The sequence below is a fragment of the Coloeus monedula genome (genome assembly GCF_965178545.1).
Source record: "Coloeus monedula genome assembly, chromosome: 3".
In the NCBI taxonomy this organism is placed as follows: Eukaryota; Metazoa; Chordata; class Aves; order Passeriformes; family Corvidae; genus Coloeus; species Coloeus monedula.
This window is the reverse complement of record NC_138783.1, coordinates 15,992,056-16,019,315: the sequence shown is the minus strand read 5'-3', so window position 1 is coordinate 16,019,315 and position 27,260 is coordinate 15,992,056. Positions and strand designations below refer to the sequence as shown.

General features: G+C 47.3%; 1 protein-coding gene across 1 annotated transcript in view; it reads right to left on the bottom strand.

The window, feature by feature from the left end:
- The window catches only part of LOC309571489 (somatotropin-like), a gene marked incomplete at both ends in the record, with an annotated part of 56,999 nt that extends 30,932 nt beyond the window's left edge, over positions 1–26,067 (bottom strand). The window contains one exon of the mRNA XM_082279025.1: positions 25,989–26,067. Coding sequence (XP_082135151.1) covers positions 25,989–26,067 — 79 coding nt within the window. The remainder of the gene's footprint in view (positions 1–25,988) is intronic.
- Between the last annotated feature and the right edge of the window lie 1,193 nt (positions 26,068–27,260).

The following is a 27,260-nucleotide window of genomic DNA, read 5'->3' as shown; positions in this document are numbered from 1 at the left end:
ACAGAAGGCTTTCCTAAACTGCTTTTCTTAGCAGCCGTGAAACTGCACCTACCACAACCCGCCTCTGTACCTTTCTTCCCACACAGACGTGCCGTCACAGCTCTCGCTCTCGCAGCTCCCTTGCAAGCGTCCAGCAGCTGCTCCCTTAAGAACGGCTCTAGAAGAAAAAGGCAGCACTGGTCTGCACCTTCTCCTTGCTGCATGTCAGCCACACACCAAACACACTTCTGTCCTCTGAACGTTCCTTCGCAGCATCTCCTGCCATTAACAGTTTTTCAATCTCGGAATCAAAAGCTAAACCTAAGTGTTCCCACACAGGGCCCAGATAGGAAGATGTACCGGCACAGGCAACTGTCGCAGACCTTTACCCTTACTTTAGCTAACTTGAAGTTGGCAGGCAAGTGTGTGGCAGCCTCTCCTGTCTTGCAGCCTGGACCCTGCGCACACAAACAGGGTGCTCTGCGCCTTCATTCTTGGCCTTACTGAAGAGATGTGCTTTCATTCTTCAGGAATGTGAAATGCCCATGTACTTATCCCGCAGACAAGGCAGGGGATGGAGAAGAATAGCAAGAAAGAGCAAGGTTTTGTTGGAATGGCCAGTCGAGGCAAGTCAATTGAGTAGTAGGCATGGGGAGGCCCAGAAGCTGAAGGCATGGTAGGGCAGAGTTTTATAAATACAGTGATGAGTAGGCAAAGCAGGTCAATGACAGGGCAGTAAAGCAAGCCCTCTCCAGACTTATATTTAGACCATTGCCCCGCATACCCACAGTGTCTTTATCTGCTTGGCCTGCTGGATCACAATGCAAGTTTCACAATCAGGGATCATCTGGGATACAGTGTCTCTGTTTAAATCTGCCCCTCAATCATGAGACCGTTTGTATGTTGCATCTCTTCCCTGATTATCAGAGGCATAATGGGCCCACTGAGCTAAAAATAACACTCTCTTGTTACCAGTCCAGAGCTACCTGTGACATTTTAATCTTGGCAGCCTGATGCACTTGTTTGTTGTTGCAATGCCCCCCTTTAGGACGGATGGACCTGCCTGGCCTTGACCTAGTGGGTGCCTTCTCTCATCTGCACCTGAAATACCGGGATTACATTCTTTAATTCCTATGGAAAAGAAGTGTCACTCTTGTCCAGAAGCCCATGGCTGAAATTTTGATTGCAGGTCCAAAATGCAGTACATCCAAGGACTGCTCCCAGAAGAATGCTGTAAGGGCAGATGGGCCTTGGCTGGTTGGGACCTCCACTAGGTTGCATCTCATCTGCACCTGAAATACTGCTGCATTGTTCCTTCCTATGGAAAAAATTGTCATTTGCGTACAGAAGGCTGTGGTCTAAATTTGGGTTTCACCTCCAAAATTCAGTACATCCAAGGATTTCTCCCAGGTGGAAGCTGCCAGGACAGATGGGTCTGGCTGGACTTGATCTCCCCATGGGCTACCTCTCACAAGCACCTGAAACAATAGGGCTATGTGCTTTTCTCCCTGTAGATACAAAAATGCTGCTAGTGAGGATTTTCTTGCTATTTTCTAGGTCCGTGAGAGACTTTTCTCTCTCACAGAAGAGGTAGCAGGGAATGTAAACAACCAAGCCACCTGCAACCTTGAAAAGTCTTGTTTATGGTATAGTACAAAAATATTTTGATAATGGATGTTTTAGGATTTTGGCCAATCACCCCCAAGGGGTGGCTGGTCCTTTATCCAATTAGACTATGAAGAAAAAAGTCAATGAAAGAGTTTGTAAAATAATTAAATAAATCCATCTTGCTGCACAATTCCTCCCTGCTGGATCTTCTCCTCCTCCTCCTCCCTATGGCTGCGGGACATGGTGATATACCGTAGGGCACAGGCCTGCAGTAATAGTTGGTGCTGCCTGATGTGATCTGCACTCTCTGACGTGTCCTGCTACAGTGAGCCAAGCTGAATTCCTCTAGAGATACGCTGTTCCCCTTTCCCCCCGGGACCGGGAAGTCCGACAGGACTGAGAAATGGCGAACAGCAGCTCACAAACCGATGCTGTGGTAATGGTCTGGAAAGGTGTGTTTAGTATAATGCACACCTCCATTCCTGAAAACTCAGTTCGGGAATTATTAGACTGGGCTACCTTAAAAGGGATTTCCATGGACAGAGATACTGCCCTGGACTTTGCCTTATGGCAGGAACTCGGCTGTGCTGTCCGACACGAGCTCCCGACTGGGGACCCAGCAGCGTTAGAATTATACAAAACCTGGCGTTCGTTTTTTTTTCTGCTGACAGACCTTGACTGTGATAGCAGGGCTGGCTCGCCTATTTCGGTGATGAGTGACGGAGGAATGTCCGGGGGGGACGCTGCTGACCGGGCTTCCGGGACAAATGATGGTGGATTCGGAAAAACCCCCCTGGCTCCACAGGCAGAGCCTGCGCTGCCTCACCCTGCACAATCACAGGACTCCGCGGCCTCCAGGGACCCCGCGCCGGCAGAGGCAGGGGGGTTGGGGCAGCGGGAGGGTGCACGGCCTGCCTTACCGCTCAGCTTGGCGGCAGCCACAGCTTATCCAGGGCCGCAAATTAGAGGCTTAGCAAACTGGACCCCCGGAGCGGCTCCTAGCCCAGTTGCGTATGCACCTGGATCTAACTTCTTAGCCGGCGTAGCGCCGGGTGTGAGTGCGCTGAGACTGCCTGGGTGTGGTCCACTGCCCTCCTTGGTGCTGGACTCTTCTGCGCAGTTGCAGAACCGAGCCATCGATCTTTTAATACAGCATCTGCCTTTGCTGACAGAATTACCGAACATATCCCGAAGGGTGGAGGACCTGTTCAGCTTGCTACTGCAGCAGATGCCAGAGCCACCCTGCCATGCGGGGCGCACCGAGCCTGCGCCGCCATCACCACCCGTGCCACCTGCGGGAGCCGCGGCCCCTGAACCAGGAAGCCACGTGGCTGGCGGCGAAACCAGAAGTAGCGCTGCTGCTAGAAAACCCGGAAGCGGCAGAGGCTGTGGAGCAGCGGCCGGAGGCAGCGGCACCGGGTGCGGCTGCGGAGCACGGGCCAGTGACGGCGCCGAACGCGGTCGGGGAGCGTGAAACAGCAGCGGGGCCGGCAGCGCCGAGTGTGGCCGGGGAGCGCAAAACAGGAGCAGTTTTGGCAGCGACCACGCCGGACACAGCTGCAGTGCAAGAGACAAGCGCGGTGCCGAGTGCGGCTGTAGCCCCAGAGACGGCGGTAGCAGCTCCAGTACCAGCTCGATCGGGACCGGCTGAGACAGCATCCTGTAAAGAGGCTGCTGTTCAAACTGCAGCGGAGCCAGCTGTAGTCTGTGCTGTCTGTTCTGCCGCTAGCCAACCTAGCCAATCTGCCCCTCTCCACCTACCTCTGTTTGCTCCCAGTGTCTCAGAGTTGCCCTTGCCTGGTGATTCCTCATTGGGAAGTGAGGCAGATGAGGTTCTGGCGCCGGGGTGTAAAGCTGCCGTAGCCGGGCGGCGAAGGAAAAGGCTGCTCCGGTCTCGCCCCTGGACCTTTCAGGACTGCATGGTAACAGTGCATCTGACCCACTACAATCGCTTCTTAGAGTCAGTTAAGATGTGAGCTTTGGAGGTTATTGGAAACACCTGGGATGCCAAATAGATCTGAGGATTCTAGGGGTAATCGGGAAGCTGTTACACTCCATCCACAGGCTATGCCAGAAGTTCAGGATGGTAGTGACTCCCCAGAAGAGGAGATCCAAGCTTTCCCAGTGTATAGGGCTCTCCCAGATTCAGGGGAGCATGACAAGCATGAGGTGATTGCTTGGAAGGTTGCCCAGGACCTCCAATCCAAGGTGGCACAATATGGGCTAGGTTCTGCTGAGGTTGTGCAGATAATAAGGGTGATAAATACAGATTTGCTTGCTCCATTTGATATCAGACACTTAGGTCAAGTTCAATTTCAACCTGTACAATTTACAGTTTTTGAAAAAACCTGGAGAAAGCTGGCCGGCAAGACTGCATTAGCAGATTTGCAGCTCCCTGCTGCTGATCCTAGACAGACAGCAGGAGTGGATGCTTTGATGGGGACTGGTCCCTTCTCTGATCCCAGCCTACAGGGTACTTTGTCCTCTAGTGTCCTGCAGCAAGCACAACAGGTCAGCATGGCTGCCCTGTTGAAAACCATAGAGTTGTCAGCACCCAGAAAGCGATATACTGAAATAGTTCAAGGCAAATCAGAGTCATTCCTCTCTTTTGTGGAGAAAGTCGCTGCTTCTCTCGAGAAGCAGGTTGAGGATGACGGGTTAAGGCAGATGTTGTTAAGGCAGTTAGTGAGAGATAATGCAAACGAGGAGTGCAGAAAAATCATAGATGCCTTACCAGGAGATCCTGAGGTAACAGACATGTTCGAAGCCTGCACTAAGGTGGGATCTGGGAACCAGAAAAGGTCTGCTTTGGCTGCGTTCCTGCAGCTTGTTCACGCGTCTTCTGGTCGTGAACCAAAGCAACCAAAACAGGTGAAGAAACAGAAGCGGCCTACGCCGAGCCAAAAAGAGAACACACCGATCCCCCAGTGCAAGAGGTGTGGTAGGCCAGGGCATTGCTCGGACTATTGTAGATCCCTGACTCATGCCAATGGTCGGCTGTTGTCAGGAAACTTCCGCCGGGGTGCAAGGAGGGGGAATTGCTCTCCGATGGAGTCTCTCACTCAGAGAGTGGCACAGGTACAGGCACAGGCCTACCCAGCCACTCTAGAGACAGCACCCAGGGATCAGACAGCACCCAGGGATCAGACAGGTTTGACATCCACACCGCAGCCGCAGTCGTCTTAGACTCTAACGGTATTTATAAGGTTCCCTTAGATGCATATGGACCCTCAGCCCAGGGATCCAGTGTAATGCTGGTGGGAAAACCTGATGTTGCCCATCAAGGAATCTTAGTGCACTCAGGAGTTATTGATGCTGACTTTAAAGGTCAGATTTGCGCTGCGGTCTGCACGCAAAAACCCCCTGTAACTATTCCTGAAAAGACCTGCCTTGCTAAAATCGCGCCTTTTAAGTCTTGTGTCCCCAGGATAGAACAAACTCACGAAGATAACGGCAGTGGATCTACGGGACTTCCGCAGGCCTTCTGGACTGCAGACATCTCTGACCAAAGGCCACAGATGACATGTACCCTGATCCTGCCGAACGCCCGTCCACCCCGGACTCAGCTTGATCAAATCAAATCAGGTTTGATTGATACGGGTGCGGATGTAACTGTCATCTCCTTCTTTGCATGGCCTCCCGCATGGCCTTTAGCCCCGCTGGGATTGGCCATTGCAGGAGTAGGAGGAACCACACAGAGCTATTTAAGCAAACGGCCTGTGGTGGTGAAGGATTCAGAGGGGCACACAGCTATGATTAGGCCTTATGTTGTTACCACTTCCCTTAACCTTTGGGGACAGGATGTGTTGGCAGCTTGGGGCATACGGATTGGGACAAATTTTTAGCAGGGGTCACTGTGTGTAAGGGCGCATAGTATCCTACACTGCCTTTGTGGTGGTTCATTAACATACCAATCCAAGTCAGGCTCTGCTTAGTTAGTTGAATTAAGGGCTGTTACCATGGCTTTTCTGTGATTCTCACAGGTACCTTTGAATTTGGTTATTTTTGGTTGACTCTGCTTATGTAGCAGATATCTCCCAATGCTTAGATTGTTCACTTCTGAAGGAGGTGAACAATGCGGCTCTGTTTTCACTGTTGCAAACCTTGTGGTCTTCAATTCAGGCTCGAGTGCATCCGTATTACGTTCTGCACATTTGAAGCCACACCAATTTACCAGGGTTTCTAACAGAAGGCAGTGCCAGGGCTGACATGCTGGCCAATCCTGCGTGGGTAGGGCCTCAGCCTGACAAAATTGCACAAGCCAAGGCATCACACGGTTTCTTCCATCAAAGTGCACATACCCTGCAGAAGCAGTTCCATTTAATGCCAACCGAGGCGCGCGACATTGTCAGCGCTTGTGCTGACTGTCACGGACTCGCTGCGCCTTTGCCAGCGGGGGTAAACCCCAGAGGGCTAAAAGCCTTGCAGATTTGGCAAACAGATGTAACTCACATCCCAGAATTTGGTTGGCTGAAATATGTGCACGTGTCTATTGACACTTTCTCCTCGGCTATGTGGGCTACTGCTCACACTGGAGAGAAGGGCCGTGATGTCATTGCCCATTGGAAATTGGCTTTCTCAGTCCTGGGTGTGCCAGCTTCTGTGAAAACCGATAATGGTCCTGCCTACGCCTCGGAGAAGACGCGGCAGTTTTTACACCTATGGGGTGTAGACCATACCTTTGGTATCCCACATTCTCCTACTGGCCAAGCCATTGTAGAACACGTTCATGGTACCTTGAAGCGTGTTTTGGAAAAACAAAAAGGGGGAATGCATGGAGCAACCGGACAGAGCCAACTAGAAAAAGCCTTGTATCCAATTAATCACCTTACAGTACCACAAAATTCAAATAATCCTGTTATTCTGAATCATTTTCTCTCATTGCAGTCTTCAGGCAAGACACAACTGCCTTGGGCAAAAGTCTGGGTACGGAATTTACTCACTAACCAGTGGGAAGGCCCGCATGAGCTTATTGTTTGGGGTCCTGGTTATGCTTGTGTTTCCACAGATACTGGAGTATGGTGGCTACCTTCAAAATGCGTTCGCCCTGACCTACGGCACCAGAGGCAGAACAGGCAACCTCCAAATGATGATCAGAATGCCAACCATCCAAATGGCCACCAGAATGTATATCATCAGCCTAATGACTCTTCTGATGATGACCAGGATGTCAACCATCAGGCAGATGGTCCTTCTACAAGCAGAGACTGGGATGGTCCTTCCACAAGCAGAGACTGAACTTCAAATTTCTTGTTATGGAGTCAGATACTTAAAGCCTTAAGGACATATTTAGAATTAATAACTGATGTAGATTTCTATTTAGGATTAATAGTAGAGTTGTTATCTTATAAAACAAAAAGGGGGAATTGTAGATACAAAAATGCTGCTAGCGAGGATTTTCTTGCTATTTTCTAAGTCCGTGAGAGACTTTTAGCTCACGCAGAAGAGGTAGCAGGGAATGTAAACAACCAAGCCACCTGCAACCTTGAGAAGTCTTGTTGATAGTATAGTAGAACAATATTTTGACAATGGATGTTTTAGGATTTTAGCCAATCACCCCCAAGGGGTGGCTGATCCTTTGTCCAATTAGACTATGAAGAAAAAAGTCAATGAAAGAGTTTGTAAAATAATTAAATAAATCAATCTTGCTGCACAGTTCCTACCTGCTGGATCTTCTCCTCCTCCTCCTCCCTATGGCTGCGGGACACGGTGATACACCCTAGAGCACAGGTCTGTGGTAATATTTCCCTATGGAAAAGAACTGTCATTGTCATCCAGGAGCCCAGGGAGGAAATTTGTATTAACCTCCAAAATTCAATACATTCAATGATTTCTCCCAGAGAGAAGCTGCCTGTACTGATGTGTCTAGCTGGCCTTAAGCTACCCTGCGGAACCTCTCATCTGCACCTGAAAATGGGGCTATGTGGTATCCATCCTATGGAAAAGAACTCTCAATCTTGTCTAGGTGTGCAGAAGTGGTGTCCTTTGCAGCCAGGTGCCTGTGATAAAAAGTGGTTTTACAACTCCTGAAATTGCAAATATCTGAGGATTGCTCCCAGACAAAACCTGCCAGGACTGATGGCTCTGGCTGGTCTTGGCCTCTCGAGTGCTGCCTCCCAGCTGCCTTTTAGACTATGGAGTGCTAGGCTGTCCTTCCTGTTGCTGTTGTCAAGGCGGACATAAAAGCCACACTAGTTATAATCCATAGTCGAGAAAGGTAGAAAGATTTTTTCTTTACTGCTGTTCTTACCTCTTCACAGTGGCTGTTGCCTAATTTAAGATTGGCTGCTTAGCAAACAATGACAAGGCTGTCTAACAATGACCATCAGGCAGTAAACAATCAGCTATACAAGCAAAAGTATAGTCGCTGCATATTATCCGTAAGTTCTTCCTTGTACACTCTCAATGTCCCATAACAAGAACATCTTCCCCTCGTGTCCAGAACATCTTCTCTTATTAATTATCTTCTTGGCCTTCTCTGTAAGTTTTACTGAACCTGCAAGATTTCACTGTAATATTCTCACAGGTAAATTCTGACTGGTTTCAACTCTGACTCTGTGAGATTGTCAGTCCAGCTGTCAATCTCCTCAGGTTCCCCTTTTTTTTGTATTACAAAGGCAGCGTTTATTGACTTTAGCAGGGCCCTTTGCAAAAAAGACAATAAACATGGCACAATGAGCAGGATGCAAAAAATAACCAATAGGATCAGGCATCTGATTTGAGCAGATTTTTGACCCATCCTGCAATTTACCAATTGCCAAACAAACTATTGAGCCAATCAGACTCTGATTCTTCATGCAATTTTGACACGCTTGTTTGTAACTCCTTAATGTGAGCATGAATAGATTTTGGATGATCAGACAAATTCATACAACACATTCCATTGAAATCCTCACATCCATTTCCATGTGCTAGCAACAAAAATCAATGGCAGATCTATTTTGCAGTGTAGCATGCCTTACTGAACCAACATCTGTTAATAATCCAGCTAAAGCAAGCGAAGTAGCATTAGTTTGCCGAGCTAACCAACATCCTAACTTGTTTAACAGTCCCAATGCTTTAGCAGATGCTATTTGTGGAGAAAAGAAGGAAACAGCCCATCGAGTACCTGATGACCAATATTTGGTGTTGTCATTGCAATCGGGGACAAATGCATGGATGCTGTGTTTTCCCCTCTGTGGTTTATGCTGTAAAATCATAGATGTGTTAGGTGTTAACAGTGAGAGTCGTCCTAAGCTGCAAGGACCTCCCTTGATGTGTGATGGAATTGCAGCCCATGCTCAGTCTCAGCAAATAAAAAACCACCGCTGATGGCAAAGCTAGAGGAACAGTAGTAGAGTGTGAAATATGTGGTGACCTGTAATTGCACAAGGCACTTTCATTTGCAAATACGGGTTGGTTAGGAGAAACATCCCATACTTCGGACTGATCAGACCGAGAATAATTAAACTTAACACAAAGGTCCGTTTTCACAGATCCTAAAAGCTCTATTTCTTATGGCTCAAGAGTTGCAGGGGAAAGGTAGGAAACCCACTGATCCCAAGCATCAGCATGATTGCATGATTGTAAAAACTTGCTAACTGTCCTAGGCTTTGGCCAGTCATCTACTGGCAAGCCAACAAGGCAAGTAGAAAAAGAATTGTCAGGAGTAGCAGTGGCTAAGCTCAGAGTATCTTGCCCTGTCACATTAGCTAGGGTAACCCACACATTGGTTCTTGGCTGACTAACAGGCCAAGCAGGCACTAAGCTCGGCAAAACTGACAAATACCATATTGGCACCTGCATTTTTCTGTTACTCATAGCCATTTGCACTCCAGTATATCTCAATGCAAGCCAATACCCCTTGATCACAGGGATATACAGTGCAATACAGTCCTCCTTGGTCACCGGTGTTTGATGCTTTCTCTAGTTGGAGGTAGCTCAATCTATGCTGCCAAGGTGATCAACCTGTGTTGCTGTTATCCTCAGGATCTGGCCGAACAGGTGGTGGGATATTCTGCCGCAAATCAGGATGCACACACCTTGCTGGCACCCACTGTGGTCCCGTATCTGTGGAAACACAAGTGTATCCATGCCCCCAAGTGACAAGGTCCCAGGGGCCTTCCCACTGGCTGGTAAGCAAATTCCTTACCCATACTTTAGCTCGAGGCAAATGTGTTTCTCTGGTGGACTGCAAGGAATAAAAATGATTTAAAATGGAGGGATTGTTTGAATGAGCTGGTATGGTCAAGTGATTTATGGTATATACAGCTTTCAAAAGTCTGGACTGTGGGGTTTCCCCTTGCATTCTCCCTTTTTGTTTTCCTAAAACAAATTACTGTCACACTACTGTGTGATGATCACATTCACCAACAGCCTGACCAGTGGGAGAATGACGAATACCAAATTTGTGAGAGATGCCCCACAAACATAAGAAATTCCTAACTTTCTGAGAGGTGTAGGCTGTCCCATTGTCAGTTTTCACACAGGCACGTATGCCTAAAGCAGCAAAGGCTTGCTGCCAGTGCAAAATTACATCATGGGCTTTTTCTCCAGCATGAGTAGAAGCCCATATAACAGAGGAAAAGGTGTCAATAGATACATGCACATATTTAAAATGACCAAATTCTGAAATGTGTGTGATATCAGTCTGCCAAAGATGTAGGGCCAAAAGACCATGGGGATTTACTCCTAAGGGTAAAGGTCCATTAAAGTTATGACAATCTGGGCAAGCACTAACAATAGCACAAGCTTCTGTAGGTGTTAGTGAAAACTGTTTACACAATGTGCACGCATTTTGATGAAAAAAGGTATGACATGTTTTAGCCTGGGCTAGTTTATCTGGCTGAGGAATTGCCCAAACAGGATTAGCTAATGCATCAGCACAAGCATTACCTTCTGCAAGAAATCCTGGTAGGTTTGTATGGCTTCTAATATGCAAAACATAAAAAGGATACATACGTTCCAAAACAGCTGTCCATAAAGCCTTTAGCGAAAGAAACAAAACAGCATTATTAATTTCTTTCAAAAGGGAACAATCTATTCATTGTACAACATCTGCAACATAAGCTGAATCAACAATTAGGTTAAAAGGTTCATTAAAATGATGAAAGGCCATAGTAACTTGTAGGGTATGCCCAGCCACTCCCTGGCTGTCTGAGATAAGGAGATTGAGCAATCTCCCAGCAGGACCCCCCTGGGAAGGCAGCTACTCTTCAGTTACGGCGAGAAAAAGACAGACCTAGAATCCTCTGGGAGACCCTATGCAGATCTTTTGTAACCCATTGGCCTTTACTCTCTGACACCCACCCCCTGTATCCCTATAAAGCTAGCCCTCTGCCCCTGCGAGGGGGAGGGCTCGTCCCTAGCCTCCCCTTTGTCGGAGTACGGACCAGGAGTACGAACCAACAATAAAGCTACCTCGTGCGGAACCAGCTACATGAGCCTCTCGTCTCTCTCTGGTCTGGCCTGGAGGCTGCCCTGCAGAGCTGAGCTGGAATCACGAGCTGATAATCACTAAAGAGCTGACAGCTTCTGCATGGGCCCTCCTGGCCAGCAGCTGAGGGAAGACATCAGGCCTCGAAAAGGTGGTTCCTTTTGGGACCATCCCTCCGGACCAGTCACCTCTTCCTTGGTCAGAGCTACTGACCCCTAACCAGCTGCCATGGTAACTGCTTTTAATTCGACTAATTGTGTGAATCCAGTGCCCTGACCCTGCAGTCTGCCATCTGTCCTCATTTTTCCAGGTGAAAATTGCTGTTCCTGTTTTTCCTTACCCATCTGTAAATACTGTAGGCCCATTTACAGGAGTACGACTTAATTTAGGTTTTGCTGATAATGGGGTGGTATTCAGTGATTGTAATAATCTATGTCTGGGAAAATGGTAATCAATTTGTCCTGTGTAGCTCTGCAGTGCGTTCTCTAGTGCAGAACTACTGGCTAAGGACCATTCAAAATAATCTCGCTGAATAGGAATAGGAAATTTAGCAGGATCTTTGGCGGTAATTTGCAGGCTTCAGTGTCTATACTTAATAATTAACTGAGCAATCAATTCAAAAATTGTAGTGACTGTTTTTCTAGGCTTGTGAGGTAAAAACATCCATTCTAGAATATGCAATGGGTCAGGGGACCAATAATCAGACCATTGTGCAATAATACCTGTTGGATAAAATTCTGAAATTACAACAAAAACATTGATATCAATGTCAGGGTCCACAGGGCACACATGGCGATTGGAAATAGTTTGTTGCACCTTATCTAAGGCTTGTTAAGCTTCAGGGGTAATCTGTCTTGCTGAGTTTAAATCTGAATCTCCTGCTAATATATTAAACAAAGGAGAAAGTTGTGCAGTGGTGAGTCCTAAATAGGGACGCAGCCAATTAATGGTTCTTAACAATTTCTGTGCATCATTTAGCATATGCACTGTAGTGTCAAATTGAACAGATTGAGGGCACACAGTATGTTCAAATATTTTTAATCCTAAATATTTCCAGGGTGCTTTTGTTTGGATTTTTTCAGGTGCAATCTGTAATCCATATTTGTGCAGAGCTTTTAAAAGCTCTGGCTGTATGTTTTGCAAATCCTGTTTGCAAGGAGATGCTATCAATATGTCATTCATATAGCGAAAGCAATAACTGTTAGGGAATTGTTCTCTGATAAGCGATAGAGCTTGGGCCACATACATTTGACAAATAGTTGGACTGTTTTTCATACCTTATGGTAAAACTTTCCATTGATATAGTTTTACAGGTGCATCATTGTAAACAGCTGGTACTGAAAATGCAAATTTTGGTCTATCATCAGGATGTAAGTAATTGTAAAGAAGCAATCTTTCAAATCAACAACTAAAATGTCCCATGTTGCAGGAATCATAGTAGGAGATGGCATGCCTGGTTGCAGTGTACCCATACTTTCCATGACTGCATTAATGCATCTCAGATGGTGCACCAATCTTCATTTGCCTGATTTTTTTTGAATCACAAATACAGGAGTATTCTAAGGGATGACAGACAGCTCTATGTGCCCTTGCAATAACTGCTCATCAGCTAAATTGTTTAGAGCAGCAAGTTTCTGTTCTGTTAGAGGCCATTATGCCTGCCAGATTGGACAGTCAGTTAACTATCGTAAAGGTGTTACTGGCTGGCAAACTTCCTGCACAATGACTCCTATTAAAAATTTGTGCCATTTGTAACTCTCCAAGTGTCTAAAACGTCACGTTGCCATAAATTTAGAGGCGCAGCAGTCACATATGGGCAAACTGTAGCAACCTCATTGTCTGGATTTTTTATGAACACAAAATGTGTACTTAAATAACTTTGTGTCATTCCCCCAAGACCCGCAATTGAATTTCCTGCTGCAGTGACAGGCCATGAGTTTGGCCAGTTGTGATGTGAAATCACTGCGACATCTGCTCCCATATCAATCAGCCCCTTAACCTTAACAGTCTGTGGCTGTGCCTCTTTCAGTGTCAGCTCACAAATCAGTTGTGGTCTCTGCTCGGAAAGTTGCTGAGTCTAAAAAACCTGAGGCGCACTGGTAGAACCGAAACCTTGGTCTCCTCTCTCTTTAAGTCTGGTCCTGAGAACGCAAGACTTGAAAGGTACAACTTGAGCAATACGAGTTTGAGCAGGTATGACTGCAGGAGGAGTGGGTGTAGAAAGCATTGCACATATTTGTCTTGTAAAGTCTGCATCAATTACTCCTGGATGCACAAAAATCTCTTGCAAAGTAGCACTGGATCTTCCTATTAGCAAAGCACTTAAACTTTGTCCTATAGGTCCATGTGCATCTAAAGGCACCTTATGAACTGCAGGAAAGTCTATAATCACTGTGCTGGCGGTGCAAACATCCATCCCTGCTGAGCCTTTTGTTCCACCGGCAAGCCTGTCACATAAACCTGTGCTGGGCGCAGCAGTTCCTGGGGAAGTATTTTTGTCTGAAGGCTTTGTCCCCTCGCATTCAGTTGGCAGTTTCTCTGATTTTTGAGAGGCTGCCCATTGGCATGGAAACGGGACCTACATTGCTTTGCATAATGTCTTGGTTTACCGCATCAATTACACAAACTGCTCCTGGAGTTACTTTGTTATTGGCAACCTTGTTAGTTGCTCCAGAGGACAGAGTTCTGTGTGGGCATTGAGATTTAAAATGACCAGGCTGTCCACAGCTGTAGCAATTATGTGTCATTTTAATAGCTTCAGCAACAGCCGTAGTAACACTCAGTTAGCATAGCCATTTGATGTTGTGCAGTCCCTATTTTTGCACATGCATTAATCATGTCATGCAATGAGGGCTTTTTCATAGGCAGCAAATCAATAGCTTTCCTGCATTCCTCATTTGCATTGTCCCGTGCCATTGGCAAAATTAAAGCTTCTTTTACATCTGCATCTACTATTTGTTTTTCTATCGCATCCTGAAGGCGGTCTAAAAAGACCATAAAAATCTCATTAGGGCTCTGTTTAATAGTTGTGTAGCTTTTCCCAGGAGCTGACATGCTCGCTACCTTGAACAGAGCTTGCAAAGCATGGTCACAGGACTGCACTAGGATTAAAGGGTACAGGTGAGCCTGCAGCTGAGGCTCGTCCACAGGATGCAACCCCATTAATTGGGGTAAACCTGCACCAAAGTGGGGATCAGCCATTGGCAATCACATATTATTTAAAGCAGTCTCTTCACAAAAAGCTCTCTACTCTGTCTCAAACACGGCATACTTAATAGGTGTACAAAGCAATCTAGCAATCTGCTTTAAATCAAAGGGAGTTAACTCTTCACTTGTTATGAATTTCAGCATTTTTGTCACAGCAGGGGACCCTAAACCATACTTAGTAGCAAGTTGGTGTAGCTCACATAATACCTGCCCGTTAAATGGAACATGCTGATCAGGTGCTTGGCCTCTGCCTCTGATAAGTGGGAAAGCAGAATTTACAGAGTCTTGTGGCTCTTTTGACTCTGGTGATTGCTTAATGATCTTAAGTCTTTCTGCGGCTTCAAAATCTTTATCAGACAAAGCTGAGAGCCTGATATCTCTCCAAACAGCAGCAGGATCTCGCATGCCCCGAGCTATAGATACAGGTTGCAAAGTTAAGGTATCTCTATAAAGCAAGCTATCATTTTGAACCCCTGGCACGGATTCCCTTGCGCCTTCTACAAAAGGATTAGTAGCAGCAGACAGCGGGGGTGCAGCAGCGGGCAGTGGAGGTGCTGATGGCACACTCTCACCCTTTTCATCACTGTCACCCCTCCCGGTGTGTGGTACAGGTAGATCAAAGGGATTTGTAGGGACAGGGTGAGGAGAAGCGGAGCGAGAAACAGGATCCGAAAAGGGAGGAGGCAAAGCCCTCCACAGCTTGGGTATTGGAAACAATACAGGTCTTTCTTCACTGGCCTGTGCCTTGCCACCCCCTCCCGCTGCAATGTTTCCAGTCCCATCAGTGTTATCCATGTCTGTTCTCTCTGCCGGGGCAGCTTCAGCATCTTGTTCCTTTTTCAGTTCTTTCAAAGTCTCTAAAACTAGCCTCCATGTTGTCATAAATTCTTTAACAGTATCATCTCCCTTAGAAGCAAGATCCCAAATATGCCATCCTACTGTTTCCCAAGTTTGGATACTAAAAGCCACACATGTGGTCTCTATTCCTCGATTTTTATACCAAAGCAACAGTCTTTGCAATGTTGGCTTATCATATTTTATGCCACATTGTTTTAACACAGACATCCATACACTAACTATTGAATTTTCCTCTTGGGATATATTTGCCCCCATTTTGTTATCAACGGGCCCACCTTTAAAAGGTTGCAGTCCGATCTAGATCTTGGTAGCTCTCCTTGCTACTCTCCTTCCCATTGGATCTGCCTCCCCTGCTTTCCATGCAGGCTTTCTGCTCTCCAGGCAGGCTCTTCGAATCACGTCTCCAGGTCACCACGTTGCTGTTGTCCAGGTGGACATAAAAGCCACACTAGTCGTAATCCATAGTCGAGAAAGGTAGAAAGATTTTTTATTTTCTCAACTGCTATTCTTATACCTCTTCACAGTGGCTGTTGCCTAATTTAAGATTGGCTGCTTAGCAAACAATGACAAGGCTGTCTAACAAACAATGATCATTCAGGCAGTAAACAATCAGCTATACAAGCAAAAGTATAGTCGCTGCATATTATCCACAAGTTCTTCCTTGTACACTCTCAATGTCCCATAACAAGAACATCTTTCCCTTGTGTCCAGAACATCTTCTCTTATTAATTATCTTCTTGGCCTTCTCTGTAAGTTTTACTAAAGCTGCAGGATTTCACTGTAATATTCTCACGGGTAAATTCTGACTGGTTTCAGGTCTGACTCTGTGAGATTGTCAGTCCAGCTGTCAATCTCCTCACTTCCTGTGGAAAAGAGCCTTCCTTCATAGTCAAACACCTATGATTGAAAGTAGAATTGCACCTTTTAAATTTCAAATGTTCCAAGATTGCTCTCAGACAAAAGCTTCCAGGACCAACAAGTCTGGCTGGCCTTGGCCTCCCTGGGGTCTGCCTCTCAGCTGCCCTCGAGACACTGGGGCATGGGGCTTTCCTTCCTTTGCAAATGCACTGTTGTTGGCATCCATGTGCCCATGGCCAAAACCTCCTTAAACTGAAAATATCCGAGGATTGCTCCCACACAAAATCTGCCAGAACTGACAAGTCTGGCTGGCCTTGGCCTCCCAGGGGCCACCTCTCAGTCAACCCTGAGAAACTGGAGTGCCAAGGTTTCCTTCCTGTGGAAAGGAGTTGTCCTTCCAGTGCCCACAGCTTAAAGTGGGATTCTGCCTCCTAAAATTGTGAGTGTTTGAGGATTGTTCCCAGATGAGAGCTTCTAGGACCAATGGGTCTGGCTGGCCTTAACTTCCTGGGGACTGCCTCTCAACAGCACCCGAGACACTGGGCTATCAGGCTTTCCTTCCTGTGGAAAACACGCATCATTCCTGGCCAGGCGCCCTTGGCTGAATGTGGGCTTCTCCCTCCCAGGACTGCAAACCTCCAATAATTCCTCCCAGATGGAAGGTCCCACGACCAATGGGTCTGGCTAGCCTTGGCCTCTTGGGGGATGGCTCTCTGCTGCTCCCAGGACACTGGGGCACCATGCTTTCGTCCTTGTGGAAAATAACTCTTTTTCACAGCCAGGCGGTTGAGGCCAAAAGAGGGTTTCTGCCAAGCTTGGCATCCTGGGGGGCACCTCTGAGCAGCCGCCAAAACACTGGTGCTCTGTGTTTTCCTCCCTGTAGAAAAGAGCCGTCCTTTGTGGCCAGGTGTTCGTCACCAAATGTGGGATTGCGCCTCCTAAAATTGTGAACGTCTGAGGATTGCTCCCAGACTTAAGCTCCTAAGACCGATGGGACCTGCTGTCCTTGGCCTCTCAGGAGCAGCCTCTAAGCTGCCCTTGAGACACTGGCTTGGATGGCTTTCTGTCCTGTGCAAAAGAGCTGTCCTTTGTGGCCAGGTGCCTGGGGCTGAAAGTGGGATTTAGCCTCCTAAAATTGTGAATGTCTGAGGATAGCTCCCAGACAGAAGCTTCCAGAACCAACAAGTCTGGCTGGTCTTGGCCTCCCCCAGGGCGGCCTCTCAGCTGCCCTTGAGATTCTGGGGCACTGGGCTTTCCTTCCTGTGGCAAAGAGCCAACCTTCACGGCTGAGCACCTGTGGCCGCAAGTGGGATTACACCTCCTAAAATTGCCAATGTTTGAGGATTGCTGTCAGATGAAATGTTCCAGGACCGATGAGTCTAGCCAGTCTTGGCCACCCAGGGACTGTCTCTCAACTGGCCCTGATACACATGGGTGCCAGGCTTTCCTGGCTGTGGAAGAGAGCTGTCATTTGTGGCAGAGACCTGGCCAAAATTGGGATTGTGCCTCTGAAAATTGCAAGCCTCCCAGGCTTGTTCCCAGACTAAAGCTGCCAGGACCAACTAGTCTGGCTGGCCTTGGCCTCCTATGGGCTGCCTCCAAGCTGCCCAGAAGACTCTGGGATGCTGTAATTTCCTTCCTGTGGCAAAGAGCTGCCTTTCAAAGAGCTGTGATCAAAAGTGGGATTGCACCTCTTAAAATTTCAAATGTCTGAGGATTGCTGCCAAAGGAAGACTGCCAGGAGAAACAGGTCTGGCTGGCATTGGCCTCCTGGGGAGTACCACTCAGCTGCCCCTGAGATACTGGGCACCCGTCTTTCCATCCTGTGGCAATGAGCTGTCCTTCATGGCCAGGCACCCAGGGCTGAAAGTCAGGTTGTACCTACTAAAATTGTGAATGTCCGAGGGTTGTTCTCAGACAAAAGCTGTCATTACTGATGGGACTTGCTGGCCTTGACTTTCCGGGACCCACTTCTCAGTGGCCCTGAGACACTGGAATGCTGGGCTTTCCTTCCAGTGGAAAAGAGCCATCCTTCACAGCCAGACACCCATGTCCAAAAGTTGTATTCTGCCTCCTAGAATTTCAAATATCAGAGGATTGTTTCCAGATGACAGAGGCTAGGAGCAATGAGACTGCCTGGCCTTGGCCTCCTGGGGGCTACTCTCAGCTGCCCCTGAGATGCTGGCATGCTGGGCTTTCCTTCCTCTTGTAAAGAGCTCTCTTACACGGTCAGGCGCCAGGAGACGGAAGTGCGATTGCAAATCCTAAAACTAAATGTCTGAGGATTGTTCCCAGATGAAAGCTGCCAGGACCTGTGTCTCTGGATTGCCTTGGCCACACAGGGGGCCCTCTTTCAGCAGCCCCCAAAACATGGGTACGCCGGGCTTTCCTTTCTGTGGAAAAGAGCCACCCTTCATGGCCAGCAGCTCTCACTGAAAATTAGATTCCTCCTCCTAAAATTGTGAATGTCCTAGGATTGCTTCCAGAAGAAAGCTGCCAGGACTGACATGTCTACCTGGCCTTGGCCAGCTAAGAGGGGGCTGCCTCCTAGCTGCCTCTGACACACTGAGGTGTCAGGTTTTCCTTCCTTTAGAAAAGAGGCAGGTGCCCATGGCTGAAAGTAGGATTGCGCCATTCTCTTGAATTCTTTGCCACGGCAAGTAAAGCAAGTAGCCCCAGTGTTTCAGGTGTAGATGAGAGGCTGACCTGCAGAGGTAAAGACCAGCAAGACTTGTCTGTCCTGGCAGATTCCCTCTTAGATCAGTCTTTGTGTGTGTTGAATTTTGGAGGTGGAATAGAAATTTGGGCATGTGGAAGAGAGTAACAGTTCTTTGCCATAGGAAGGAAACCATATAATACCATTTCTATCATGTTTAGATGAAAGCCTGCCCATGGGAGGCAAAGGCCATCCAGACCAGTCTGTCTGGGCAGTTTTCATCTGCGAGCAATCCTTTGGTGTTTTAAATTATGAATTCCAAATTTTAGCAATGGGGAAGTGAATGAGGAGGACAGTTCTTTTCCAAGGGAGGAAAGCCTGCCACCCCAGTTTTTCAGGGGCAGATGAGAGACAGCCCCCAGGAGGCCAAGGCCAGCCATACCTGTAGGTCCTTTCATCTTGGAGCAATTCTTGGATACATGGAATTTTGGAGGTGGAATCCAAATTTTGGCCATGGGCACCTGGACCAGACAGATGTTTCTTTCTCACTGGAGGAGAGCGAGTGCCTCAGTGTTTTGACATGAATTGAGAGGTGTCCCCCAGGAGGTCAATGCCAGAGAGGCCTGTCAATTCTGGCAGCTTTTGTCTGGTAGCAATACTTGGATATACAGAATTTCGGAGGGAGAATCCCAGTTTCAGCCATGGGTGCCTGGATAAAAAAGACAGTTCTTTCCCTACGGACAAAGCCCGGAGCTGTTGCTGTGACCCAGCCCACTGCTGGGCTGGGACAGGGGAACGTCAATCAATTCAAGGCTCTCCCGTGGGTAGAATTCCCCACCCAGGACAGTGACAATGTGGAAGGGTCATTGGGTGGCACTGAGACCTAAACCACATCCCCCTGGGCTGCGCTCAGATCCAAACAGCCTCCCCCTGTTCGGGAAAATTCTCTCTTACTCGGTTGTTCATGGCTTCTTTGTTATAACTCCCACCTCCCAGTTTCCCCCATTGGTTCTTGTTGAATTGTATCCTCCCCCTGGCTTGTAACTCATTGGTTGTTTTCCCCTTTCCCCGTGGTTTTCAAACTCCCTATACAACTGAGGGCAAAAGCCTCCCGGCGCCATTATGATCATTGCCATGTTCTGGTTGCTAAACTTCTGACAATAAACCTGTTAGAAGCCAGACCAGAAGCTGCTCTCTTTTGCTTTGCCTCCAGAGTAATGCAAGCCCAGACCACTGGGTCCCTGGAGTGCCTCCTCCTTAGAGGAACCAGCACGCGCACCTAGCCAGCGCTTTTCTGCTAAGCCAGTCCAGAAAGACGTCACAGAAAGAATGCTGCATTTCCTCTGACTGGGGACATTTCAGAGCTCGTGGAAATGAGCCAGGGACAGCGTTACAGTACCCCACTGTTTCCAAAACAGAGGACTGGCAGCCATTGGGAGGCTGTGGCTTTTGTCAAGGCGGACATAACAGCACACACTAGTTGTAATCCATAGTCGAGAGAGAGAGAAAAGATTTTTTATTTTCTCTACTGCTATTCTTATACCTCTTCACAATCGCTGTGGCCTATTGAGATTGGCTGCTTAGCAGTGACAAGGCTGTCTAACAAACAATGACCATTCAAGCAGTAAAACAATCAGCTATACAAGCAAAGGTATAGTTGCTACATATTAGCCACAAGTTCTTCCTTGTACACTCTCAATGTCCCATAACAAGAACATCCTCTCCTTGTGTCCAGAACATCTTCTCTCATTGATTATCTTCTTGGCCTTCTCTGTGGGTTTCACTGAAGCTGCAAAATTTCACTGTAATATTCCCATGGGTAAATTCCGACTGTCTTTAGGTCTAATTCTGTGAGGCCCCCAGTCCAGCTGTCAGCCTCATCAGGAGGCCGAAGCTAGCCAGATCTATCAGTTCTGGCATCTTTTGTCTTCGAGCAATCTTTGGATATATGGAAATTTGGAGGCAGAATCCCTATTTCATCCATGGGCGACTGGACAAGAACGACAGATGTTTCTTTCAAAAAGACCAGCACCCCAGTGTTTAGGGGGCAGATAAGACATGGCCCCCAGAAGGCCAGTAACAGCCAGACATCTGGGTCCTGGCAGTTTTCATCTGGAAGCAATCCCTGGATATATGGAATTTTGAAGGAAGAATCCTAATTCTGGCCACAGGCGCCTGGATGACAATGATGATTCTTTCCTGCAGGGATGAAAGCCATGCACCATAGTGTTTCAGGGCCATAGCACAGGCAGCCCCTGTGAGGTCAAGGCCAGACAGAGCTGTTGGTCCTGACAGATTTTGTATGGGAATAATCCTTGGATACATAGAATTTTTGTGGTGGAAACCAAATTTTGGCCATGGGTGCCTAAACTAGGAGGATGGTTCTTTCTTCCAGGGAGGAAAGCCCAGCACTCCTGTTTTCCAGGGGCAGAGAAGATGTGGCCCTAGGAGCCCAAGTTAAGCCAGGCTTGTGGGTCCTGGAAGATTTCTTTTGAGAGCAATCCTTGGATATATGGAATTTTGGAGGTGGAATACCAGTCTTGGTCATGGGTGCACAGCCCTAAAGAAGGACTCTTTCATCCGGGGAGGAAAGCATGGTGAGATGGGGGTGGGGATTGGAGGTCGGGAGCAAAGCAGTTTGTGCCTTTTTTTCTTCTGCCACTTGAAATGTCTTATCTGCCTTCTCTGATCTCGGGAGCAGTTTGGCTGGAATGCAGCAATGAAATGCAGGGGCACGGTGCCTGATCTCCGCGGTTGAACCCCAGTACACTTGCAGTGAAGAAGGCCTCAGGGTGTCCTGCAGGAGGTGATGGGGGGGGGGGGGGGGCAAAGGCAAAGATCAGGGATTCTGCCCCTTCCTTTCCCCTCCACTTTAGCATCGATTTTTCATTCCTTTTTATGGGACTCAAGGTGGGCTACTCACAGTCCATCCTTGTTGCTGCCTGCTCTGAGCTTCCCCTCCCAAAGACACGTGCTCCTGCCCATGTGCTCCGAGCTCCTTTGTTCTAAGCGCGGGCAAAGCCAAATGTAACTCAGACTCTTTAGCAGTGTCTGATTGGCCGGTCACCCCGGGTCCGCCCCCAGTCCTCCCCTTTCCCCTTCTCCTAATAAAAGATGGTCGAGGGGAGGCTCCGTCTCTCTCTCAGCTCAGCTACTTTCCTGTGAACATCTCTGGTTGTCTGTCTCATTTGAAAGCTTCTAACTGCAGGGAATTGAGCAAGCAGGGAGCTATATTTCTCCCTCTTTGCTTCTGCTGATGGTATTTGCTCTGCAGCTGATTCAGGTACCGATTTTAGAGCTACTAAAGTGCTAGATCGCCCTTGCTACCTCTCAAGGCTGCTCGAGGCTTTTTAAGGCATTGAAATACAAGCGCTAGCTGGTATAAAGCTGAAAAGATACCGTCCACACATCCTGCACATAGTTTTCAAGTGTTCAAGGGTGATTATGATGAGCAGACATAATGATGAAGCACTTTTTGAAGCCTCTGTCTTATTATCAGGCTCTTACAACAGCACCCAAGTGTTCCCATGGCAGATGACAAGCAGCCGATGGGTGGCTAAGGCCAGCCAGACCTGTTGGCCCTGGCAGCTTTCATTTGGGAGCAATCCTTAGATATATGGAATTTTGGAGGCACAATCCCAGTTTCTGTCATGGGTACATGGACCTGAAGTATTATTCTTTACCACAGGGAGGAAAGCTTGATGCCCCAGTGTCTCAGGACAGATGAGATGTGGACCTCAGAGGACATGCTAGCCAGAGCTGTCTGTCCTGGCAGCCTTCATCAGTGATCAAACCCTGGATATACAGGATTTTGGAGGCAGAATCCCAGTTTTGGCCATGGATGCCTGGACGGAGAGAGATTTTTCACAGGTGAAGGATGCCTGGCACACCAGTGTTTCAGGGTCAGCTGAAAGGTGGACTCTGCTGTGCGTGGGGTTCGGGTGGAGGGGAGTTCACTGTGTTTTCCCTGAAGCTTCTCTGGCAAGAGACTGCTCAGGTGGTGCTGTGTGGCATGCTTGCACTCTTACTCCTTCCCCCTGTACAGCTGTTTAAACGTGAATCACACACACACGCACGTAAGCCAGATAGCTCAGCTTTACCAGAGGTAAAAAGTCAAGGAGGGCTCTCCCACATGGCATACCCACGGACGAGGTTTATTTCATCCTGCTGCAAAAGGCAGGCCAGAGATGAAAGAGCCCAAACACATGTGGGGTCCAGCTTTTTTGTACTGGATCTGAACCAATGAACCGAGAGCATAGGGGTGGTACAAACGCAGGACTAGGGGAAGGAAACCAATGAGGAGAAGGAAGGGGCGGAGTGGGGGACCAGGCCAGGCATACAGCCACACAGGCAGATGGGATATGTAGTTTTCCTTGTATCCTGAGTCTGGTGAGATATTTACATTTTGCTATCCCACCAGTGAGTGGTCTCACCAGAGCTCTCTAGTTTCTTGACCTTCACTACAACAGGACTCCAGGAGGCCAAGGCCAGCCAGAGCTGTCAGTCCAGGTAGCTTTTGTCTAGGAGCAACTCTTGGATTTAGAGAATTGTTGAGATGGAATCCAAATTTTGGAAATTGGCACCTGGATGAGCAGGACAGTTCTTCCACCCAGGGAGGAAAGCTCAGCATCCCAGTGTTTTGAAGTACAATAAGTAGTGGTGCCCAGGAGGCCATGGCCAGCCAGACTTGTGGGTCCTGGCAGCTTTCATCTGGGAGTAATTCTTGGATATATGGAGTTTAAGAGGCAGAATCCCAATTTCATCCATGGGTGCCTGGACCAGAATGACCATTCTTACCACCAGGGAGGAAAGCCTGATGCCCCAGTGTTTTGGGACAGAGGAGAGGTGGCTTCTGGGAGGTAAAGGCCAGCCAAACCTTTTGTTGCTAGCAGATTTTGTCAGTGAAAACTTTGGAAGGTGGAATCCCAATTTCTGCCATGACTGCCTGGACCAGGAGGATCCTTCTTTCTGCCAGGGTGGGAAGCCTGGTGCCCCAGTGTTTCAGGGAAAGTTAGAGACAGACACCCAGAGGCTGCAGCCAGCCAGAGTTGTCAATCCTGGCTGCTTTCATCTCGGAGCCATCCTTGGATGTACTGCATTTTGGAGACAGAATCCCAATTTCCGCCATGGGCGCCTGAAGGAGCAGCACTATTCTTTCCCCCAGGAAGGAAAGCTCGGCACCCCAGTGTTTCAGTGGCAGAGGAAAGGCAGCCCTTGGGTGTCCAAGACCAGCCAGACCTGTCAGTCCTGGCAGCTTTTGTCTGGGAGTCATTCTTGGACATACAGAATTTTGGAGGTGGAATCCCAATTTTGGCTATGGGAGCCTGGACCAGAAGGAGGGTTCTTTCCCCAGAGAGGAAAGCCCAGCTCCCCAGTGTTTTGGGGACAGAAAAGAGGTAGCCCTGGGGAGGACAAGGCCAGCTAGACCTATAGTTCCTGGCAGCTTTCATTTGGGAGCAATCCTTGGTCTTCAGAAAATGAACTATTTCCTCCGATCTATGGTGCCCTTGAGGCCAGTGCTTCTTTCCATTGGTTCTACAGAAAAATAAAAAAATAAAAAAAAAAAAGAAAAAGAAGACAGGAAATAATTTTAATTGCTGCATGTTATTTCTACAATACATTTTCTATGGCTTTTATTAATTCACAGACATAAGTATTTTTTATAACAATATTGGTATTCTTTTATTTATTATGTTCTTGTAAACTTTCTTATTGTATCCCCTGTCCATAACTCCAGCATAACTGTCATCAGTTGAAGTGCATGCAAGTCTCAGTGAGATACTCCATGTTTGGCTTTTATTACTTAGAGTTTAATCTAATAGAAATAAGTATGTTCATTTGCCCTTCATGTAATTAGCTTCAGAGATTGAAAGCTCCAAGTAATTTTGTACTTACTGTAAGTGAATACATTTAACAGTACGATTACCAAGTTGTTAAATCTGAAATACTAGAACCTGAAATTTTATAATATATGCATGATTCATAGCCTTATCTGCACTAAAGGAAACATTTGTGTTATTTCATACCAATATGATGCCCAAAGATGGTACAGGCTTTTGGGGTCATAAGTCTCTGAAAAGTGTTTTATCTGGCTGTTCAGTTGCAAAAATGTAACAAATTAATGCTGCATTTGATCATTTGCCATTTTACTGCTTCCTTCAGTAATGAAGAATTCGAGTTTTTTTGGTTAGATATAGACGTGCATGTAAATTGCTCAAAACCCCCAGACATTATGGTAGTGTATAACAAGTCTATGACCTGCTCTTGAACTACCAGTTTGGAAGTCTTTCTGGCATCTTGATGTGATCACACCTGAGCCATGTTTTCAGTACTACTCAAGAGTCCCAAGCATTAGGGATGTACTGCCAGCCTGAAGGAAGAGGAAAAAGGGCAGTTGCTAAATATAGCTGTCCCTGTCTCTCCTGCCACCTGTACTCTAGTCCCAGAATTTTGCCTGACTTGGAATGACTGATATGGCAAAAGAAAGGTCCTCACTTCAGGTTCAGATTCTGCAGGAATACTGCAGCTGAACAAAGAAAGCAAACATTTTGAATATAATTGACTTTAACAAAATTATGATTCTCTTCTTCCCTGTGATGCTTGGATGAAAGGCACCATCTTGGTGAGTCTGAGGAATTGAGCAGTCTGTATTTGGTGATTGTTTACTGTTGTTTCCTGACTGTTGCTGTTCTGCTTGTTAGTAAAGAGTTCTTTTTTTCACTTAATCTGCTTGTATTCATTCCTTATTTGCAACTATATGGGAGAGACCTCAACCCAGAGGTTTTCTCCTTTAAATTATCGCAAATCAAGGCAATAATGTACAAAACACCATGCAGGGCATTCTTCCTGCCATGGCTGTTTCAAAGCCTTCCCAGCCTTAGTCACACTGAATCTTAAAACATAACCTAAAGATCACCAGTGTTTCAGCTGAACTGATGCCTGCAAGTGATGTCTTTACAGTGTGTCAGCAGCTGCCCTTCAGGGATGGGGCCCAGAGCAAGAAGTTGCTGCCCACTTGGAGCAGTGTACCCCCAGTGCAAGGGGCTCCTTCTGGATCAGCCTGAGGTGTGCAGTCATTGCCTTAAGGTCCAGGGAGATGGTAGGGGGTGTAGGAGGTTGTTACGAACTGGTTTAACACAGAAGACCAAAGGAAACTAAGCCTCTGTGAATAAAATGGATTGGACACAGAAAAGTTCGAGATATACCCAAAAAAATGTGATTAAAACCAAATGAGGTTTAGATTTTGGTGCCAAAAAAATTGATATATTTTATTTAATAGTAAAAGAGGCAAAGAGAAAGAAAGAGAAAGAAAGAGAAAAAAAAGGAAGAAAGAAATAGAAAAAGAAATGTGTGTGGGGGCTGGGGAGACAGGGAGAGATTGACAGGCGTTAGGTAGAAACATATTACCCATCTGAGGGTCCCAACAACATCTCATGGCTTCCCTGCGTCTGGTCTTCTTGGTGGTGAGGGTTCCCCGCCGCCGCATAGCGCCATGCCACACCATGCCATGCCACACCAGAAAGTATAGGATCCAATGGATTAATATACGTTTGGGCCAGGTGGGAATGCCCAGGTGCGTCCCCTAAGGGGGCTAGCTTTGACACTGCTCCCTGCAACACTGTGGATCTGTTGCATCATGTTGCAGTGCTCTGGTGCAGGGTCTGGGGACCCCTTTGTGGGGGACCTTTGATGGGCCATGACACCCCCTCTACTGTGGATAAGCTTTTCCCGGGGTGAAGGGCCCCACAGCTGGGCTCCTCTGCACAGTGGAGGATGGGTGTTCATTGCCTCTGACCAGAGGTTTTTTACCACAGACCCAAAACCTCTCCTCCCCCCACCCTTTGGTGTGAGGGTCTGTGCAAGTCTGGCAGCTGATAGCCCTGGGGCTGCAGTCTCCAGTCCAAAGGTGTTAAGCTTGATCACTCTGTGAATGTATTTTCTCCCTAGACCCGAGTTTATCTCATCTCCATCAGCGAGCAGTGTAGGGCCTCAGTCAGAAGGTCTATTCAGGGTGTACTGGTCTTCTCTGTGGTTTTGTAATACAGTTTTGCTATAATAGGCAGAAGTCCTTCACGAAGATGTTTAAGTCATAAACTATAATATTTCAGTCTCTGACAGAGGTGCAGGTGGCTGACAGGATTGTTAAAAATATATTGCAAATGGGTTGAACACAGAGAAGCAAAATGAATCAGGTAGATGGCTTGGCATTTTTCTTTTTTAGCTTATCAGTCCTAGATGGTTATATTACAAACAAGCCCAAGTTTGACCCTACGATGAGCAGACCCGCAAGCTCTTCTCCCAAGCTGTGGATGACTTCCCTTTGAATGCACCCAGAGGCACATTTTATAGAAGCAAACCATCAGGGCTCTGGCACTCTTTGTCTTTGATGACTTGGTTCTCCACTCCTTAGTTATCCCAGTAGTCCCAGTGATGGATCAGGGCTTTAAACATTTTGTTTCAGCTAAAGGCTCATTGGCTGCCTGAAAGACTGACGTGTGCCCTTCTCTTCATGTCTTAAGGGTAGCAGTGCATAATGTTACCAAGGGCCTCATTGAGGGTATCTTATTAGCATGGATTTGTACTATTAAGTATAGTTTTGACTTTGATGGAGTTGTGCCATTAGTATTTAGTGGCATTTTTTAAGCACTTTATCTGCTCATATACAGAAGAGTGACACAA